General features: G+C 46.2%; 5 protein-coding genes across 7 annotated transcripts; 4 read left to right on the top strand and 1 right to left on the bottom strand.

The window, feature by feature from the left end:
• Window positions 1-209: 209 nt before the first annotated feature.
• On the top strand, window positions 210-10,614 carry LOC117893096 (tRNA (uracil-5-)-methyltransferase homolog A). The gene is made up of 5 exons (XM_034799528.1): window positions 210-517; window positions 572-1,865; window positions 1,936-2,305; window positions 2,362-2,755; window positions 10,520-10,614. The coding sequence occupies exons 1-3, from the start codon at window positions 284-286 to the stop codon at window positions 2,280-2,282; spliced, it is 1,875 nt and encodes a 624-aa protein (XP_034655419.1). The 5' UTR covers window positions 210-283; the 3' UTR covers window positions 2,283-2,305; window positions 2,362-2,755; window positions 10,520-10,614.
• Window positions 2,816-10,598, top strand: LOC117893095 (glycerophosphocholine phosphodiesterase GPCPD1). 3 transcript variants are annotated; one of them, XM_034799527.1, is made up of 2 exons: window positions 2,816-2,842; window positions 8,239-10,598. In XM_034799527.1, the coding sequence occupies exons 1-2, from the start codon at window positions 2,831-2,833 to the stop codon at window positions 10,156-10,158; spliced, it is 1,932 nt and encodes a 643-aa protein (XP_034655418.1). In that variant the 5' UTR covers window positions 2,816-2,830; the 3' UTR covers window positions 10,159-10,598. The 3 variants fall into 3 exon arrangements, with proteins under 3 accessions (XP_034655418.1, XP_034655417.1, XP_034655416.1); XM_034799526.1 differs by lacking the exon at window positions 2,816-2,842 and adding an exon at window positions 5,360-5,623; XM_034799525.1 differs by lacking the exon at window positions 2,816-2,842 and adding an exon at window positions 7,155-7,370.
• A 750-nt stretch (window positions 10,615-11,364) lies between the features above and the next one.
• On the top strand, window positions 11,365-12,342 carry LOC117893713. Its single transcript, XM_034800400.1, is given in 4 exon segments — window positions 11,365-11,591; window positions 11,655-11,691; window positions 11,694-11,720; window positions 11,781-12,342. Coding segments are annotated over 4 exon segments (525 nt in total). The 5' UTR covers window positions 11,365-11,450; the 3' UTR covers window positions 12,101-12,342.
• A 266-nt stretch (window positions 12,343-12,608) lies between these two features.
• Window positions 12,609-14,900, top strand: LOC117893693 (glycerophosphocholine phosphodiesterase GPCPD1). Its single transcript, XM_034800383.1, has one exon. The coding sequence runs from the start codon at window positions 12,762-12,764 to the stop codon at window positions 14,871-14,873; it is 2,112 nt and encodes a 703-aa protein (XP_034656274.1). The 5' UTR covers window positions 12,609-12,761; the 3' UTR covers window positions 14,874-14,900.
• Window positions 14,901-15,121: 221 nt separating this feature from the next.
• LOC117893604 lies at window positions 15,122-15,816 on the bottom strand. Its single transcript, XM_034800280.1, has one exon. It carries the CDS (start codon window positions 15,772-15,774, stop codon window positions 15,262-15,264), a length of 513 nt encoding a protein of 170 aa, XP_034656171.1. The 5' UTR covers window positions 15,775-15,816; the 3' UTR covers window positions 15,122-15,261.
• Between the last annotated feature and the right edge of the window lie 4,427 nt (window positions 15,817-20,243).

Below are 20,243 nucleotides of genomic sequence, written 5' to 3'. Positions count from 1 at the left end.
CTGTATGTAGATATCGTGTAGAACAAGGTTGATAATTACAGCAATTGGCAGTAGACATCGCAATCGTGTAGACATCGTGTTGTTAGCATGTAAGGAAATTAATTTGGCTAACAATTATTATAAAATTGATTTATTTATGGCTTCAAATTATATTCTCAGAGCCAATTAGACAAAAACTATCGATTAGTCAATATCACATTCAATATCGATATCACTCACGTGTTGCACGTGTGTTTTGTTTATGTTTTAATTTCGCATTCAAAAACGTGCAGATTGGTCTAAAATGGAGAGTGTAATTAAGGAAACGCCTGCTGAAGTGTCACCAAGTGATGCACAACCCATTGAGACACCAGTGGAGCCATCAGTTGCTGAAAAAGCAACAACCGACGATGTGGCAGCGTCCGCTGACGTGCCGGAGGAAAAAGCCGGCGAGGAATACGCCTATTTGGAGCGAAATGAGTTCACGTCGGAAATATACAAAATAGAAGTGAAGAATATGGGCTACTTTGGCATTGGTGTAAGTTGAAATACACATCCGTAGGCAATAAACTAAAATTCGACTCCCTTTTAGGAGTTTAAAAAGCTGCTGAAGAACACCTTGAAGCTGGACATGACGAAAATTAAGTCACCCACGAGGAAAGAGTTTGCATTTGTGTGCTTTCGCACGCAGGAGGATCAGCAGCGAGCATTGGAAACACTGAATGGCTACAAGTGGAAGGGAAGGGTCTTAAAAGCGCTGGCAGCCAAGGCATCCGCCGATCCGCTGCAGAAGAAGCGAGCTGCTGAAGGTGCCAGCGATACCAAGCCCAAACGTCAACGCACAGCTGTGGAGGCCACCTGCCCGCTGGCGGGCATCAGCTACGATGAGCAGCTGAAGCAGAAATCGGAGGAAATGTCCACGCTGCTGCGGAAATACACCCAGGAACTGACGAAGATTAATCCACAGGCCAAGCCGCATTTGGATAACTTCAAATTCAACAACGTGCTGCCCTCGCCCACGGTGAATGGCTACAGGAACAAGAACGAGTTTACGGTGGGCAAAAACTCAGAGGGCGAAGTGGTGGTGGGATTCCGCTTGGGCTGCTACAGCGATGGCTCTGTGGAGGTGGCGGAGGTGCAGGATCTGCCACACCTACCCGACCAGGCCAAATGGGCGGCGAAGAGTTTCCAAGAGCTTGTGAGGCAATCAAAATTTCTGCCCTTCAACCCCGATGGCAATGTGGGCCACTTTCGGCAGCTGATGGTGCGCTGTTCGAGTGCCACGGGAGAGCTGATGCTGGTGGCGGGCATCTACTCCTCCAATCTGAGTGAAGACGAACAGCGGGAGCTGAAGCAGGAGCTGAAGAGCTTCTATGAGCAAGTGGAGCCGGATGCAACCTTCAAGTGCACTTCCCTCTACTATCAAGATGTCAAGCATCGTGAGGCTGGTCAGATGGTTAACCCCGTGGACCACTTACTGGGCACCACACACATCACAGATACCATTCAGAGTCTGCAGTTTCGCATCAGTCCGTTGGCCTTCTTTCAAATCAACACCGAAGGTGCCAATGTGCTGTACCAGCAGGCCATTGATCTGGCGGCTCCCACCAAGGACACAACCATGCTGGACATTTGCTGTGGCACGGGAACCATTGCCCTGGCCTTTGCCAAACACTGCAAGAGGGTTTTGGGAGTGGAAATCGTACCCGATGCCATCAAGGATGCGGAGTTTAATGCCGAAGCAAATGGAATTGAAAACTGCAAGTTCTTTACGGGAAATGCGGATGACTTTATCAAAAGCATGGTGCGGGAGGCCATGTATGACGAGCAACCAGGCAAGCCAGTGGATTTGATAGCCGTGGTGGATCCACCAAGAGCGGGATTGCGTAAGCTCCAAGGAGAAATCAATATTTTGGGTATTATTATAACTCAATTTCCTCTTTCATTGATCTGCAGATAATCGTTCGATTGCTGCCATACGTTCGGCGAGTGCCATCAATCGTCTGGTGTATGTCTCCTGCAATCCAAACAGCGCCAAGCGCAACTTTATCGAGCTGGCCAGACCCGAGTCCAAGCACTATAAGGGTGAACCCTTCTATCCGAAATCAGCAGTGGCCGTCGACATGTTCCCCCACACAGCGCACACGGAGCTGGTCATTCTGTTTGAGCGTGAGCCCAAGACAAAGACGGATGAAAATGCACCGCCAGCAGAGGCTGTGGAGGAGGCAGCCGCCGAATCATTGAAGACTGAGACCGCAACTGAAGTAAACATTGGAGACGAGGAGACACTATCAACGGCGTGACGTGGGGTACAGTTGGCTCAAATGTAATTCTCTTACAGACTTTGTCGCACCGGACTCTTATAATCTCTTAATCTTTCAGGTCACTCTCGCGATTCGCGCCAGCCAAAACGATGCCTCATTCTCGCTTATCTGCAACGGGATGTTGTCATCCATCCATCCATCATTGTCTCTTTGTGCTGCTCGCTGCTCTGGGCAGCGGCGCAGTGGCTGTGGCGGTGGCGGTGGCTGCTGCTTCTACTTTTATTGTTTTAAATTGATTTAATTGTATTTACGCTGTTCGGACGTCTGGTACAACGAGGGGAAAACGGCAAAATCGACACAAGCGACTTCCTCTATTTAGTACTAGTTACTCTCTAAGTTGGAGCAACGTCATTATCATCAAAATCGCCAGTACTGGTGTGAACGCTCGTGTGATAAGAATTGCAAAACGCTGCAAAGGTGCTGCTGCTGCAATCTTTTGGGCATTGCAAAAGGTGTCTCAACGAAGTCTGGTATTCATAATATCAGTGACAAGTGCAACGACCGCCCATCCAAGGGCAAAGGATCACATGTCTGACCAGGTATGCGAAGCTCTACCTTAGATTTATTTATGGAGTATAAGCAAGTGTCGTATTTTTTCTATGGGGTAATAAACTTCCTATAATATAATTACAAGTGCATTTCCCTCGGTAACTAGTGTTTCTAGATGATCATCGAACACAGTTTTGATTGCACAATGAAAACTGTTTGCATTCGTTCTCTTCTTTCCTTCCTTTTAGCTTATCTAAACTAAACATTTGTACATTTTGCTTTGCTTTTGCTTTTGCTTTGCTGTTGTTTGTTACAAGGTCCAAACCGAGAAGCACTCGGGAGGGAGCTGTAAACAAGTCCCAGCTGTAGCTATAAACACAAAATACATATAATATAAACTCAAAACACGATAATATTATTGTTTTTGGCGAACAAGAACACAGAGAGAGGAGCAACGTGACTGATATCATGTTGGGTAACAACATAGGAAAACAAACGCAGTTCGGGATCGGATCGGATTTGGCAGTGAGATTCAATAGAATAGTTTCCGAGAAGGGGCGCGGCACACCCACACATAAACACACACTTATTATTTGTGTTTATATCTAATGTGAGGAAACAAGAATAAAGAGCTTTCAACGACTGCGGGGACCGTTAAATATTTAAACGTGCCAACGCCAGCAGCAGTTGTACTTTGGACCCAATGAGGCGTTTTGTGCCTCTATAGCAAAATGATTATAGACACGAACATAAAGAAAAAATAACACCTTAATTATTATAAATCAAAGCGTAATGCGACAAAGAGAGCGGGAGAGGAAGAGCGTGAGAGAGTGAGAGATCGGGAGCACAAAGAATCTGAAAAGGGAGAAAACTGAGGCCGGCCCGCCCGAGAACAAGGGCACGAACAGGGGCAGACACTTCACATTTATTTATAATATCCGGCAGACCAGACACACATCATGGTGCAGGGGTGTTGTAAGGCGCCTAGCAACATGAAATCAAGTGAAATTCTGCGATTAGGATCGACAGATATGTACAAATGTACGATACGACGTATTGTCAAGACCTTGACCGGACAAAGCTTTACATTCGAAGCGAAAGTACGGCCAAAAGCTCACCATATCTTCCAAATAATGCTGGGAATGTATATTGCCTCATAGTTCTTGTCTTATCAGCAGCGTGGAGTGGGATGTAAACAAACCAAAACTGAAGGAAAACAACAATATCGACTATCAACCGACGCGAACCGGTTTCGGGGAGAGCCAATCCATGCGAAGCCATGAAGTGCCCCAAGCGAGAGAGAGAGAGCTTTTGTCCGGATGGATACCCATTCAGCATCAGTGAACGACTACACACAGAGAGACTACGAGACTACTACTACTACGAGGAAGGCCCGGCATGGCACCGACGCCCCACAAAAGCACAAAAAAAACACACATTTCACGTGCCGGGCCTGACAGCTCTGCACACGACCAACACGTTTTCGCTTTGGAGCAAATAAGCCTCGTGGCATGGGGTGTCCACACCCCTGCATGGTTGTGCTGCTGCTGGTCCCCACTGTATTTCTCGTGTCGTCATCTCCAATCTGTGCTGTGCTGTGCGCTCGAAGCTGTGAGCTTTGGCCGTTGTATGGAAGGCGTCGCAAAACTAAATCAACATCCTATGGGTAGGAGTTGTATAGTTAGCTACCCTAATATATGGTAGGGTATATGGGTTTAAGTAAGTCTTTAACCGGATTGGGAAATATTCAACTGTCTAAATTGAATTTCGACAAAGATAATTGAATAACTTGTATCGACAGAGTGTCTAATCATCCTTAAGCACTTCAATCGATACGCTATGGTTTAGGTTGGTACTTAAACAGTACTTAAAAGTCATTAAAGGGCTAAGAATAAATATAATGGTGTTGGATTAATCCCCCCAAGTGCATTATTAGCGAAATTATAGTATGCATTTCCCTGCTTAAACCCAATTTGCATTTATTAAAAGGTATATGATCAGCCTGTAATCCCTCTCAGCAAATTTAGCAATCTCTCTACCTTTCCCATATTATTTTGATTCCATTTCTTGACGATTGAGGGCATTACTAATTCGATTAATCTTCATGGGATTGTTTTTGTTGTTGTTTTTGTTTTGTATTTTATTATCGTGTGTTGTTTTCTGTTTCTGAGGCCAACAACATTTTGAAAAAAGCACCAAGCAAGCCACCGCAACTGTACCTAAATCGGCAACGTCGCCGTTTCTTTCTGTGCCGTTCCGTGCTCTGCCGCTCGCACACACAAAGAAAACGGGCAAAAGAGGCAGAAAAGGCAAAGCAGAAAGCAAAAAGCTCTCCAACTCATTTTCGATAAAAAGAAATCGTTTAAATTGCGCGCACACCAAAAGAGCCTGAAACAGTTGCGACTGCAACGTCGGAGCAGTGACGACGGACCGTCCTCAGCGTCCCCCAAAACCAACAAACAACAAAACAACAAACCACTCAACCAAAACCAAAACCAACACCAAAACAACAAAAAACATAAATAAAAGCGACAAAGAAGCAACCATAAAAGAGCCTAAACTAAAACTAAAACAAGTACAAAATGCTGGCCCACTAGCAAAACCAAAAAACAAAAAGGGAAACCAATTGCGCATACGGCGTATAGTAGTGCAAAAATCTAATTAAATCAACTGTGATATAAGTTTTTTTTCCGTTTGGTTCTCCAGACCAACCAAAGCATCCTAAACTTAAAGTTTAAAGTCACACAAAACAGACAAACCCCAGCAAGATGTCTGTTCCCATGATATTGACACCGATGGAAGCCCAAGGCACGGACGAGCACATGCAAAATGTAATTAACGAAAATCTATTTGAAACATTTGTACTTTTGGGGCATTATAATAAGGGTTTCGGTAGAGGGAATGATGTGTCTGCCATGTGGCTAGTGTCTAGTATAATTGCAAATGTTTGAGCTTTGACTTTTTGGGCTGTTTGTGAAGGTCGCTGCTGTTGACATCAGACATTTGCATGCTTCCAGTAGTATGTTATAAAAATCAATATATAGAGCGGGGAGGTAGAGAACAAGAGAGACAGAGAGACAGAGTAGGGTTAATGCACTAAATTGACCACCATGGGAAATACTAGATAAGTTTATATAAATTATAACTTAATGTTTATAGTATAATTCGTAGAATTCTGACTAGTATGGGTCCGGTCGGCTGATGGTTCTGTTTATTATGATGTCATTTCATTGGAAACGGAGACTCGACTCTTAACTCCAACCTCCAATTTCAAGTAGTTTGCCAGTAAACCAAACAACCCCTCAGACAGGCTACGACTCAACTCTGTTTATTTAATGCAGAAAGCTCTTTAGAATGAATGCCACATGTGGCAAAGGTTTCACGTGATTCACTTTCTTGTGAAGTTTGAGGGGAGGTTTCAGTATTGAGAGAGAGAGAGAGGAGCCCTGTTACCGACTGTTACCGACCCCCCAAGCTCAAGTGCCTGTTTTTGCGATGATTGCGATTAGATTTCAGGCCATCTTATGGCTGTTATATAGCTGTTTTGTTGATATATGATCTCTCGCTATATGGCTCGAGTGTGATAAGAAATCAAGCTGAAATTTTAGCTGGCCAAAACAGATGGTAGCAGAGCTTTTGCTTGCTAAAAATAAGACAGAGAAGTAAGAAGTAGTAAAAAATTGCCCCCAAGAAGCAGAAACGAAGCTTTTCCACTCTAAAATTTCCCATAACAAAAAACAGATGTGCAAAAATACAGAGAGTGTGAGAGGAGAGAGAAGAGAGAGCGCGTGCGTTAAAGCTAACTGTTCAACACGTGAACGACGCACACAAAAGCTCAAATTGCACACGGAAATTAGCATTTAAAGTTTAAGAGAGAAAAATCAAAAGTTGAAACAAAAAACAAAACGGATTTAGTTTAATATTAAAAACAGCTTTTGGTTTTGTTTTTGGAATTATTGTTGGTCATTTATGAGGCACCGAACCGATTGATTTACAAGGCTATGCTAATTGTGCCAAGAACAGGAAAAACGCGCGCAAAACGCTCACAAAACGCGCTAACGTGCGGTTGACGCAAAACAGCCAAAAATACATAAATGCGGAAAACTACAAAATATAAGTAAATAGAAACTAGAAAACTATGTATACGAAATGCGAATTTTGCACCGCATACATGTCTCATTAGCTCACGCGACTTTTGCCGTCCCTCCTTCGATTTTTTCTAGTTATCTTTTGAAATGTTGCCAAGGTAGGAGCCAGTACCGATCTGAACATTCGGCCCGTTAGCTGGTGGGTGGTGGCAGCCTCTTTAGTGTATTTTACGAGTGAGAATACAGTTCAAGGGGGTGCCTGCTCAACACGTGATAGTTGGAATAATTTATGGTTTGTTCAGCCCACTTACATAAACTTTGGCTATGGCGATTTTATTTATCGCCCAGCAAGTGTCGGCTAATCATAGGCAGTTGCATCACCCCCAATACACTGCCATGGCAGCAGCAACGACACCACCACCGTCAACCACTCGCACAGCGACAAAAAAAGCATTTGATTCCTTGCGGCTATCACGGCCTGCGCTCAAAGGTAAAACGTTTGCGCTTTGAGCGATTTTAAACGCGTGCTTTTATATGCAAAACAAAACGTTGAATTCCAAAAGAGTGTGTGCAAATATGTGTGGAATTGTGTTAGTTGAAACAATTATAACAAAAGGGAAACCCTAACTATCAGGAGCCACCAAAAAAGTCCCCGTCGTAATTACATATTTATCAGACAAAAAACCCTCCATTGACTTTGATTTATTTACCCCATTTTAGCTACTATTTTTAGTAGGAAATAAATCACAAATTAATCAAGTTTCTAGGGGTTATCTGTTTCCCATCTAACTGCCTGATATGTGCTTACGTTTAGTGCAGCTCTTACGCAAATACGAGCACGTAGTTTAGACTCGGGCTTAGGGCATACTAAATATATTCTAAAATTATTTTTCCGAGCAATTAAACTGATTATTCCGCACAAGTTGCTTAAATAGCATAGTGTTTTTGTTTTTTTTTTATATGTGTTTGATTATAATAATCTGTGAGCCTGGATCTAGAGTCGAGCCCGCCTCAGTGCTCGGAAAAGAACACGTGATCTCGTTACGAACGGCACGGAGGCGACTAAAAACGCGTGCTTATCGCGCGAACCTGTTTTCGTTTCTAAATTCCAGCCAGAGGGGGGTGGGCCGGGCAGAGTGTGGGGCGGCGTTCCGCTTAGTGAAACTTTATCAGGGCGAAACGAAATCCGCAAGGGGTCAACGTTTAATCTGAGCTTCGCAGCCGTGTGTTGTGGCGTTTATTAGGCGACAACGATGTCAGCGTTTCCCTCAGTCGTAGTCTAGTCTCCATTGCTGCTGGCGATGGCCCTGTGGCACATCAAAGTACTAATCCTGGCCTATGCCTCCATCTACTTGCAGTGTGCCGCATACGTGGAGGCAGCCACCGTGCCACCGGGCACCCTCATCAAATATGGCACAGCCAATGAGCTGGAGACGGCCACCGGTGCGACGGGTGCCACCTGCAAGCCCACACTGAGGGAGTTCAACGTGAGACTGGAGACTCCCCTGGCGGCGGAAGAGCGCCTGGGACTGACAGGCGATGTGAAAGCCCTCGGCGAGTGGCAGCTCTCACGCTGCGTGCCCCTGGACTCGCTCGACGAACTCAACTGGCAGGCGACGGTGCCGCTGCAGTCGTGCCGCCAGCTGGAATACCGCTACTTTGTGTACGTGGAGGATCTGTCCGGCTACAAGCAGATTCGCCGCTGGGAGACACACTTCAAGCCCCGCTCCCTGGGCCCCTGCTCGGAGATACAGTGCAGCCAGATCGATGTCTTTGGCATAACCGCAGACAATGCGGACCTCAAGCCGCAGGTGCATCGCGGCTGGCTCAATCACGAGGTGATTGTTCAGCTCAAGTTCAACGGCGAGAAGATGTTCCAGGTGCACGACATCGAGACCTTTGACCCCCAGCATGTGCAGCTAAAGATTGTGCCCGTTGAGATGACCGCCGGCCTGCAGGTGGAGTACACCAAGCAGGAGTACGGCAAGAGTCAGCTGGAGAATCAGCCCACATTCGGAGTGCCCTACACCAAGGGCGACATTGTCATCTTCCACATCACCGTGCCGCTGGAGAAGATGATGCAGCAGCACTTCCGCCTCGACTGCTACACCATGTCCAATGAGCTGCTCGGCAGTGCCAATCTCGTCAGCTCAGAGCTGCAGGGCAGCGAGGGATTGCTCCATCTACGCATCAAGTCGGCCAGCGATGCCGAGGAGACCCTCGCCCGTCTCCGTTTGCCCTATGTCATTGTCCAGCCGTACCGCTACTCGCCGCTGGACTTCAAGACCACCTATGCCCACTACTGGCCCAAGAGCTGGCCCAATCTGGATGTGGGACATCGCGGCAACGGCAAGAGCTACATTGCCGATGCCCCAGCAGAGAGGGAGAACACAATTGCCTCGTTTCTGAGTGCCCACGAGCATCATGCGGATATGATCGAGCTGGATGTGCACCTCACGGCCGATGGAGTGCCAGTGATCTATCACGACTTTGGCCTGCGCACTGCGCCGCCGGGCAAACAGATCACCAAGCCGGACCAACTGGAGTATGTTCTGATCAAGGACATCAACTATGAGCTGCTGAAGCGGCTGCGCATCTTCTCTGTGATCAATGGGCGGGTGGTGGAGTATCCCTCGCACAATGCCGAGTCCCGACCCGCACATCGCATCTTTCCACGACTGGTGGAGGTGCTCGACGAGCTGCCCAAGTCCCTGGGCATCGATGTGGAGATCAAGTGGCCGCAGCGTCGCCAAGGTGGCGGCTCCGAGGCCGAGCAGACCATCGACAAAAACTTCTTTGCCGATCGTGTGCTCCACCAGGTGATCCAGCATGGCTGCGGCCGTCCCATAATCTTCTCCAGCTTCGATGCCGACATGTGCACCATGCTGCGCTTTAAGCAGAACATTTTCCCCGTGATGTACCTCACCCAGGGCCAGACGAAGAAGTGGCAGCCGTTCCTGGACCTGCGAACAAGGACCTTCGAGGCGGCCATGAACAATGCCCAGGCCTTTGAGTTGGCCGGCACTGCACCCCATGCCGAGGACTTCCTCGGCGAGAATGCCGCCCAGATGCTGCAGCAGGCCAAGGACTTGGGCCAGATTGCCGTCCTCTGGGGCGACGATTGCAATTCGCGGGAGCGTGTCAAGTATTTCACACAGATTGGGGCCACGGCCACATGCTACGATCGCAGCGATCTCTACATGCCCGATGGCAAGCAGGAAGCGTTCTTCAAGTCACCGGCCCTGATGGCCGAATTCGCGGCCCAGTGCCGGATCTAAGCGGGGTGAAAGGGCGGGACGGGCTGGGCCGGGTGAATCTTAGCATAAGTTAATCATTAATCTTGTAAAGAAATTTTTGTATATTTATTTAGAAACGTAACGTAAGCCAGAGAAATGTGAGAAAAGGAAAGGCATCACCGACAAAGGGGGGCAGAAGCGCAGCTTCATAAATTGGTTTATTAAATTATAGGAAACCAAAATGTGTAAAGGCCATCATTGGGTCATAATTACATTCGTGTAGAAATCTACCCCAGAGCATGGGAGGAATTCCCCTTAAAAATTAAGTAGCAACATAAAAGACAATGTGAGAGAAGAAAGCGATGCGAAAAAGTGAAAAGAAAATGAAGAGAAATGAGGACAGCAAACACACATACAATATATTTACACCTAATATCTGCTATAAATCGTTAAATACCTCAATGTGCAAAAAGTGCAAAAAATCAATGAATTAATTAACAAGCAAAATACAGCAACAAATAAAGCCAACAAAAGAGTTTAGCTAATTGCAAAGCAAACAAAAAACAAACCCCACTGCAACTTATTTTGGAAAAAGCTTGTATACAAAAATACTAAATAGAACAATTTGCTCATTGCTTTCCACATACATATGTAATTAATTAATGGGGTTATTTTTATACCATTTTGTAGCTTTAATTTGTCTATGGTTAAGCTTTGTTATGTGGCTAAAAGATGAGATTCAATTTTACAAGCAATTTCTATTTTAAAACTACAGTACACTAAAGAGAACGAATTAAAACATTGCTATTAATATTTAAATATCTATTTAAAACAGACCAAACACCAAGGCGTGCTTGAAGAAATTCATTGAAAAATAAATACACACGCAATGCAAAGCAACACTCAATTCGGAATTAATGTTTTATTATCTAAAACTACATATATTAAAATATCTTGTGACTGCTCGAGCAATTGAGCGTATATAGACACTCATGTGTATATTCCGCTCATCCGAAAGAGCTGATTGGTGATCTGCACAAAGAATGTGTCCCCATTTTCATGCGCTCTAATTCATAGATGAATGTATGCCTAGTATATGTATACGTAAGATCTACACACACATAACGAAAGAAGAAACAATGTAAAATTCGATTCGCTTTACATTTTGATGCGGCAGCATCGTGACGAATGTAAAAAGCACCATGAAAATGCTGAGCCCCAAAACACGGCCCATAAACGGGCAACCCATAAAAGAAAGGCTGGGCGGGCAGTCGTGTAAGAGCCAGGCCTAAAGCCAGTTCAGTTTATGGTCAATTAGAGCACAGCTCATTTGCATGTGGCTTAGGAAGAGCCAGTGGGAATGCCCATGCCTCCGCACGGGTCTTTGTCTGTGGCTGTTGGTGTGGCTGTCACCCATTCGAACGGCCAGGGCGTGGAAGTGTTTATACAAAGAATTTCCAGTTGACCGAGAGAAGGTGAGAAAGTGATGTTAAATGATCTTGAAAATTGATAAGCAATCGATTGTTAATAACTTAAAGATCAAGGGCGGCTGGTGGATTTATGGTAGCAATCCAGGGCAGTGACACGTTGCTACCTCAGCGACCGTAAGCACACAAGCCATGACTTTAACCAGTTTGATTAATATATTTAATATGTATACCCAGTGGATCTCTATTGGACACGCATCACCATGACGGACTACGCTAATTATGCTGTGGAACTTCACTGCTCTCTGCCCTGGTTCCGCCATCTTCTGGCCATCTACACCAGGTCCAAGGAACCCACACAGGAGACAATCGATGCCGTCAGTGGTTACCTCAAGTCGGTTCACCTTTCGTTGCACAACTTTACGCTGGTGACGAAGCCGGAAAACTGCGAAAATCAGCAGCATGAGCCCTGGCAGCGTTGGCATTTGTCCAGGTATCTGCATTTGGAATACCATCCGCATTATCTCAAGCCCCTGATCGATGACGAAAATATTTAAAGCAACACGAGAGACTCATTCTCCGACTCTCCGCTGGCCCAACTTTCTTTAGCCGGAAATTTACATACGAGCATATGCCAAAATTGGTTAAAAATATACACATCTGCGAATAACTTAAAAACAATGAGAGAATTGTGCAGCAGTGGCCGAACTTTAGATACTCTCGGTAGAGTACCAATCCGCTGGGCATAATCAAAATAAATGATATGATCTCTGCACAGGTGAAAGAGGTTTCACCCGCACATTAAAATCTACTTTATGGGGCATATATCTTCATCAGGCTTTAATTAACCCACCTTCCATCTATCTTCCATCTGCTCAGAGGCAATCATTAGACCTCCGCTCCCACCTTCCAACTCAATTAGTGTGCTGGGCTTATTAATCAACGATGGGGCAGAGAGCATCCACAGAAGATCTTCGATACGGAAATCCCAAAATCAAATCCAATTCCAATGAAACAAAACTCTGCTGAGCTTTAAGAGATTCTTCCATTCGTTTGTTTGTCATCGTTGGGTCAAGTTGCCAGCGCATTCGCGTCGGTTTCGTTTCGTTTTGTCTTTAAGTTTTTGTTTAGGGCGCCTCACTTCATTTTATCGGAAAGAGAAAACTTGTTTGGTTGGCGAGATGATGATGCCCCAAAATCTGTGTGGAATGAACAAAAATGTATCGATCTTGTGTGTTGTTGAATGTGTTAAAATCAATTAGCATACTGCTGTTGCCGCTTGTGTTTCTGTCCCTGACCCCATCATTTTGTTGTGCCACCAGCAGTCGAACGGAACTGAATGAAACGCTTGTCTTTGCCACCGAGCAGTTGCAGGCCTTTAAGGTCTTTGACGATGAGCAGCCGGCCGGTCAGGTATCGGCTCGCAGCTTCATCTGTGTGCCCCTCTTTCGGATCTTCAGTCTGGAGCTGAGGCACAACATTCGTCTGGCTGCCGACGAGTACATAGCCGTCAGCGGGGATCATGCCTCACTTGGCCACTGGCAGCTGGAGAAGGCAGTGCCCATGAAGGAGCAGGACAAAGCCAGGACCAAGTGGTATCTCCGTTTGTGGGTGTGTGCCAGTCAGCGGTTCTACTATCGCTACCTGATCTACTCGAAAAATGGCCAGGGCAAGCGGATACTGCGCAGCTGGGAGGGCCAGAAGATAGCCAGAATGATGCAGACCTACGAGATCTATCGTTCCCCCGGCCTGGACATATTCGGTGAAGCGTATCCCCGTTCGGTGGGTGGTGGTTTCCACCTGGAGCGCGGCTGGTTGCAGCATGAGTACGTCATTGAGTTGAAATTCGTGTGGCAGGAGCACATGATCATCTCTGGGCTGGGCAGCAAGGCCAAGCTGCGATTGCTGCTGACGCCCCTCAATGTGATTGATGACTCACGGATTGAGGTCTCCCGATACGCCTACAATCATTCCGAGTTCCGGCCACTCTCCCAGCTGGGAGTGAAGTATAGCCAGGGCTCGATTGTGATATTTCGCATCAGTCAGCCGCTGAACATCTACAATGCCTTCCGCCTGTCCATCTATCAGACTGGCAGCAGCAGCAAGCCGTCACTGGGCGAGGTCTACATTTTTCCCGAGCAAATCCGTGGCAGTCGCGGCACCCTACAGCTGCCGATCTTCGCCAGCCTACAGACCAGGGCCATTGGACAGCTTAGTCTGCCCTACTTGGTGGTGCTGCCCATGCCCAAGGTGGAAGCGGGCAATCTGCGGGAAAGCTTCCATCACTACTGGCCCGACAATTGGCCCACCATGGATGTGGGCTATCGAGGAGTGGGCGCCAGCTACTACCAGGCATCGACCGCACACACAGAGAACACCATCGAAAGTTTCATGGCAGTGATGAGGGTCCGTGGAGATATGGTCCAGCTGGACGTCCAGCTCACCAAGGACTACGTGCCCATTGTCTGGCATGGCTTTGGGTTCTACACTGCGGCCAAGGATCAACAGATCAGAGATCGCTTTGATCTGCGCTACGTGCTGATTAGGGAACTAACCTACGCGGAGCTCAAGGCCAGTCGCGTGTTCATTCTGAAGCGTTGGAGCCTGCAGGAGTACTCGCACCTTAACCTAAGGGACGCCAGCCAAAGCCAAAGAATCTTTCCCAAACTGTCGGAGGTGTACGAGACGCTGCCCAAGTCATTGGGCCTCCTGGTGGAGATCAAGTGGCCCCAATTGATGGCTTCGGGTCTACTGGAGTCCACACAGAGCCTCAACAAGAATGTCTATGTGGATAGAATCCTGCAGACCACGATTCGCTATGGCTGCGGTCGTCCTCTGATCTTTGCCAGCTTCGATGCGGACATCTGCACCATGATCCGGCTCAAGCAACAGGTCTTTCCCGTCATCCTGATGAGCATTGGCCGATCGCACATCTGGGATCCCTACATGGATCTCAGAGCCCAGAGCTACCAGCAGGCTGTCAATTTTGCTCATTCCGCAGACATTCTGGGCACCGCGCTGCACGTGGAGAACTTTGCGCAGAAGCAGCAACTGGTGAGCGTTGCTCTGGACCTCAAGCAGGTGCTCTTTCTGTGGGGCAATGATCTGCAGAATGAGCATTTGCTGGAGCAATTTCGTGCCCTGGATGTGAGTGGCCTGATCTATGATCAAATGGACCGTGTGGGTCCAGCCAGCTGGAAACGTTCCTCCTTTTTTAGAGCGCCCCAACTGCTGGAACTGTTTGGGGCTCAGTGTGTGGCAAGTGGGAATTCATCGAGCATCCCGGGCGCAAAGCCACCAAAGCCAACCATTTGGCCAAAATTGAGATAAGAGGAGACAGGGGGGTGGAGAGAGTGTTTCTTTCTAGCTAGATTTTAAGTAGGTAAAATTATTCTATACCTTATTATTAATGTAAATAATTGTTGGCATGGTTTTAAATTAAAATGTATCAAATAATTCAGAGATTAGCTAATACAATTTAATAATTTAATAATCGATCTCATTATAAGCAGAAAATTGTTACTAAATGGTTAATTATTTGTATTTCATTTGATTTATTTATACAAATTGTTTGTATTGGATTGGATTTTGGTTTTATTTTTATTTTTGGGTTGTGAACAGTACACAGAAACGCGCATCAGGTAGTCGTATTCCTCATCCGCATAGACACTTACGGCACACACACTCGTATGGTACACTGGCTAATGGTTACTACTGGTTACTGGGTGGAGCAGTTGCCATCGTTGTAGATGACCATATAGTCATCGGTGACACAGGCACTGCCCAGGGGCATCGACTGGCAGATGCCCTCCACATGTTTGGTGATCTCCACGTAGCAGGAGCGGTGGCCGTGAGAGGAGAGCTTGTGGAAGCCGTTTGTCGGATGCTTAATAACGGTGGGCTTGTGGCTAATGCGATGCTTGGGCGGTACTGGATCCTCTGCAAACTCCAGCCAAGGTGGTGGCATCGAGTGTTGCTGCTGCTGCGACTGTCGCTGCGTTTGCGCCTGATCCTCTTCGGCCTCCACCTCCATGGGCAGCTCCACGCCCTCTACATCGTCGTCGAGCGGAAAGGGATAGGACGATGTCTTCGATTTTCCAATCATTCCCCCCTGCTCATTATCGGCCCCAGAGGCGGCAGCGGCGGCGCTGAGCAGTTGTGGCGTCAGCACCAGGGCGTTGGCAATCAGCAGAGTTGTGGCACAGTACAGCAGCAGATGGAGTTGGGCCATCCTAGTAGTTCGAACTTGTTCCTTGTGAGCTGTTGCACTGGCAGTGCATGAATGTGGCTAGCCAGGCAACCGAAGCGGGTTTTTATACCCGCACGGGCTGCAATTTTACTCATAGAGTGGAATGACCCGATGTGGGCAGTGGGCAAGCCGCAGCAAGCGGCGCCACAGTCAACAATTGAAATTGAAAAGAAGCCACTCAAGAAATGGAATCATCCTCATCCTATCTTATTCCACGCCCACTCCCACTCCCAGTTCCACTCCAAGTCCCACTCCCACTCCCCCAGAGACACACAAAGGGCGTAATTAATTATAGTTGAGTATACGCCACGTAAGCCACACTGACAAGGACTCCCTGCGGTGCTTCCTCCCATTGCCCGACCACCCAGTGGGAATGGATGCTGAGAAAATTGGAAATCTATTCGCATTCCGTTCATTCGCTTCCTCTCAGTGCGATTCGATTCGATTTGGTTTGGTTTGGTTTGGGTTTCTATCTATCTGTGTGCGCGCCCGGCGCCTTCCTTTTGTATTTCCGGCAATTATTTTCGACGATGTGACAATATTGTCGACGCAACTGTGGAGGCAGCACAAGGGGCATGAAGTGGGACGGGGAGACTCTAACGACTTCATAAGCATCTGGGATTCAATTGAATTCAAATGCAGTTCTGCCTTCGAGCTGAAGCAACCAAATCAACGACAACATTTAAGCGGAAGTGAGGCTCGACGCCATTTTTAAAATGGCGCATACGTGTGCGACGTGTTTATGGCAGATTCTCATCTTCTTTTTTCGTTTTTTTTTTGGATAAATGACATGACAGACAGCCTAGGCAAAAGCCAATAACAAGCTCTGCCAGGATAGAAATTGACAGAAAACGATTCAGAGCTACAGTCTGGTCCAGTCACGTTATTTGCCAAGTGCTTTCCAGTGATTTCTTAACTGTTTTGAGGCTGCTCTTTAATTTCGACATTCAATTGTGTAAATTTGAATTGTATTAAAATTATTTCCGCTTAAGAAATTCTTAATTAAAACGTTTTTTAAAGATAAAATATATTTTACGAGTATTGACTGTGATTTCCCCGTCACAGTTCAGCTTTGTGCATCTCTAATAGAAACATGTCACCGCCTAGGGACTGCTTATACAGCACGCAGGATGAATAGCTAAGGATCTGGCACCCACAGGAGACTAGACAATGCCAGCCAGCCAGGCAGATATTCGCTGAATCATTAAATTGCTCCTTGGAACAGCAAAGCAGCAGAGAAGGGGAGAAAAATGGCACGTGAAATTAATTTAAATGCTGTGATTGTGGATGAATGACATTTGTTGTCGACTCCTTAGCTTGTTAGCGATTCAATTTGGTCATAATAGATGGCTCCGACAGCCTGGCTGACTGACTGACTGCCCTTCACTTAAACCTCTACTCGTGCTGCCTAATGCCCTTAGGCTGTAGCCTTGTTAAGGAGCTTAACCCTGGGCCGCGGCTCACCTCAATTTCCAACTGAAGGCGAGCTAATTAAACGCCTTTGCCGCTACCGCTGCTACTGGCACTGCCTCTGCCTCTGCCATTGCTGATACCATTTGCTGATGCCATTGCCTTTGCCCAACTAATTAGAGCAACCTGCCACAGATCCAGCCAGAACTAGGGCCAGGCCAAGGCACTACAAATAATTCAATTAAATTGCTCACCAACCAACAGTAGACAGAGATGAACGGAACGGAGCGCAGGAGCAACAATAGAGATTGCAGCAGCATCAGCAACAGGAAAGGGGTCGAGGAGGACAAACCACAGGCAGCCACAGCCCACAGAAACCGAGGCATTTCCACACAGAAAATCCCGTGTCAGTGTCGAGACGGATAATGCAAATACTTGGCTTGCTTTTTGAGAAACAACCGCAAAAGCCAAAATGCCAAGTCGAAATTGACAAAAGACAAAAAGAGCAGAAAAGAGAATAGAGGATTCTGTGCAGAGAGTGAGGCCCCGGCGCTTAGGCCGCTTTTGTAGCCAATACTGATGGATATTTTCCTCCATCCGCCCGTCAATTGCTATGTGGACTCCTGCTCAAGCATTCCCATGGAAAGGAAAGAGTCGCAATGAAAATTGAATTGAAATCGAGTAAAAATACTTTCAATTGAATTAAACACAAATTTAATTTGTACGTATTTGTATTTGGGAAATGGGAATGGTTGGCAATGAGGGAGTGGGAATGGGAAATATTGCATATGAACTCTGTATTTATATATGTCAAAAGGAAATTGAAGGGGAAATTGAATTTTTTTCGGCATTTTATTGCATATTAATATACAAAATTGAACGAAACGATGTGTAATAGTTTGAAGGGGTAAGCATTTGGTTGGTCATGAGTCATAAATTGGGTAGATTAATAAAAATGTTTTAATATTGGTAATTAAACTTTGGCCTAAATATTAATCTTTTAAAATGTATTTTTAAGAGTTTTTTTTTTTAATAAAATAAATGTAAAATAATTGTAAAAAATAACAAATATAATTGATAATAATTCAATTGTAATATTTCCACTGTCTTTAAAAATGTAATGGCATAAATATGTAAGTTTAAGTGCAACTATCGTAGGGCTTTTATCTCTGAGTGTATGGATATCTGAGAAGCATCAAAATGTCTACTAATTACATAATACGTACATACTTATGTAAATATGTACATACAAACGAATATGCACGAATACATAGGAGTATCTTTTACTTTAATCATCATATCCCATGTCCTGTAACAAAACTAATTAAGCCTGCTTTAATGGCTCACTCCCCAGACAACCGGCCATCAAGATTATGGCCCAGACGCATGCCCTTAACCAAGTCTTGATGGCTTTTGTTATTTGGCTACAAAGTGCCAGAAAACGTGTGACAAAATCGGCAGCAACCTTCAAAAGAAATGCGGGGCAAGCAACCGTTTGTCCGCCAGTGGCGGAATATTTTCCGGCTAGGACTACTTTGGTCTGAGACACTTTCCAGCTGGATGGCGTCTGCTGGCCCAATTTAATCCGTGGCCGCGCCAAAAATGATGGAGCACGAACAACTTTTTGGCGCCGGCAACGTTTTAATTTGCATTAAAACGCGACGCGACTGGAGTTGCCAAAACTCGCGTTCGAGCAACTATCAAACTAAACTTACATCCCACTTGGGCTAAATAAGTTTTTCGCTCTCCAGTTTCGTGAGCTTGCATACAAATGGGGCAGCTGAAAACCACCCAGCCACTTGGGCCACCTTAAGGCCTTAATAATGCCACCCGTTTTGGCCACAAATCAAAGTAAGGCCTGGAGCTGGGAGCAGGAGCTGTGCCGAAGGGTCGCAACAAGTTGACGGCTTAGCATGTGGGCCTTTTTCTCTATGCCCAGCGGGTATCAAAAATCGGCTCAAGGCTGATCAAATGAAATGATTTATGTAAATATCTGATCAGTCGATGGCAAGAATAAGCAGATAAGCGACAACCCACAAGGCAAACATTAAGGTTTAATATTAGTCATTTCTTAGGCTATTGGATTCCACTCAGAGCCCATGTCGATGCCATGGCCATTGGTTTTCCGAGAAGCGAGATGGAAAAGCTTTTAATTGTGCGCGTTCCATGTTGCGGGGCTTACGTCCAGCCGAGCCGACCCAAAGAGCAGCTGCCACATGCCACACACACATGCCAGCAGGGTGCGAGGGCCGCTCCATGGATCCCGTGGCCATGTTCAATGTGGATTGCTGGCGCCACAAGACTATTTAAAAATTAATACAACTGAAATCCACCATTTTCACGCCAGTTAAGCAACAGACAGGGGCAAAAATGTGAATGAAAAACAAGAGGCGAAGGCAATTGCATTGCAATGAGCCTCATCGCTGTCTCGGCCACATCGTTCTTTGGCGTTCTTTGCAGTTCGTTTGCCGCAGCCTCCCAGATCAAAGGAATGGAAAATAAAAAATAAAATAATGGGAAGTCCAACTTTTTAATACTTTCTGGCCAAAAACGACTGCGCTTGGCCTTGCCACAGACAATGATGATGATGGTGATGATTATGCTAAAGCCCGCGGCTTGCATCAAGAAAGAGCCCGATGGAATTTATATGCAACAAACGCGGAAGCGAAATCGAGTCCTGGCCACCAGTTTTGCATAATGCGAGTAAACACCCAACGCAACTCCAAGTTTTGTTTTTATATTTTACGTGTAGAACCCCATTTTAACTTGTTAAACACGAAATTGAGTTGTTGCCAGAAAGCCATCAAACGGAGCGCCGTGGCAGTCAAGTGTTGCTAGCCAGGTAGAGCAAAGGCCCGAAAAAAAACACATCAAGTTAAGTTAGTGACCAGCCAGACAAATTAAAAGGGCTTTGAAGAACGAAGAGCTGGCAGGTGGAGAGGAGCAGAGGCGACTGCTGGCATATTGAAGGATGGATGGATGGGGTTTCACTTCGCTTAAAGGGCTCTATTTATGTAGTAGCCCTTCTGTAAATGGCATTT

Source organism: Drosophila subobscura, chromosome J, assembly GCF_008121235.1.
Source record: "Drosophila subobscura isolate 14011-0131.10 chromosome J, UCBerk_Dsub_1.0, whole genome shotgun sequence".
Taxonomy (NCBI): Eukaryota; Metazoa; Arthropoda; class Insecta; order Diptera; family Drosophilidae; genus Drosophila; species Drosophila subobscura.
This window is presented reverse-complemented; position numbering and strand designations above follow the sequence as displayed.

What these genes read in the sequence shown, in the direction of transcription:
- LOC117893096 (XM_034799528.1), top strand. Translation starts at nt 284, where the DNA reads ATGGAGAGTGTAATTAAGGAAACGCCTGCTGAAGTGTCACCAAGTGAT. An exon ending in TGGGCTACTTTGGCATTGGT is followed by an intron (nt 518 to 571) that starts GTAAGTTGAAAT and finishes ACTCCCTTTTAG; the next exon opens with GAGTTTAAAAAGCTGCTGAA. An exon ending in TCCACCAAGAGCGGGATTGC is followed by an intron (nt 1,866 to 1,935) that starts GTAAGCTCCAAG and finishes ATTGATCTGCAG; the next exon opens with ATAATCGTTCGATTGCTGCC.
- LOC117893095 (XM_034799525.1), top strand. Translation starts at nt 7,170, where the DNA reads ATGGTTTGTTCAGCCCACTTACATAAACTTTGGCTATGGCGATTTTAT. An exon ending in ATCACGGCCTGCGCTCAAAG is followed by an intron (nt 7,371 to 8,238) that starts GTAAAACGTTTG and finishes ATCTACTTGCAG; the next exon opens with TGTGCCGCATACGTGGAGGC.
- LOC117893693 (XM_034800383.1), top strand. Translation starts at nt 12,762, where the DNA reads ATGTATCGATCTTGTGTGTTGTTGAATGTGTTAAAATCAATTAGCATA.
- LOC117893604 (XM_034800280.1), bottom strand. Translation starts at nt 15,774, where the DNA reads ATGGCCCAACTCCATCTGCTGCTGTACTGTGCCACAACTCTGCTGATT.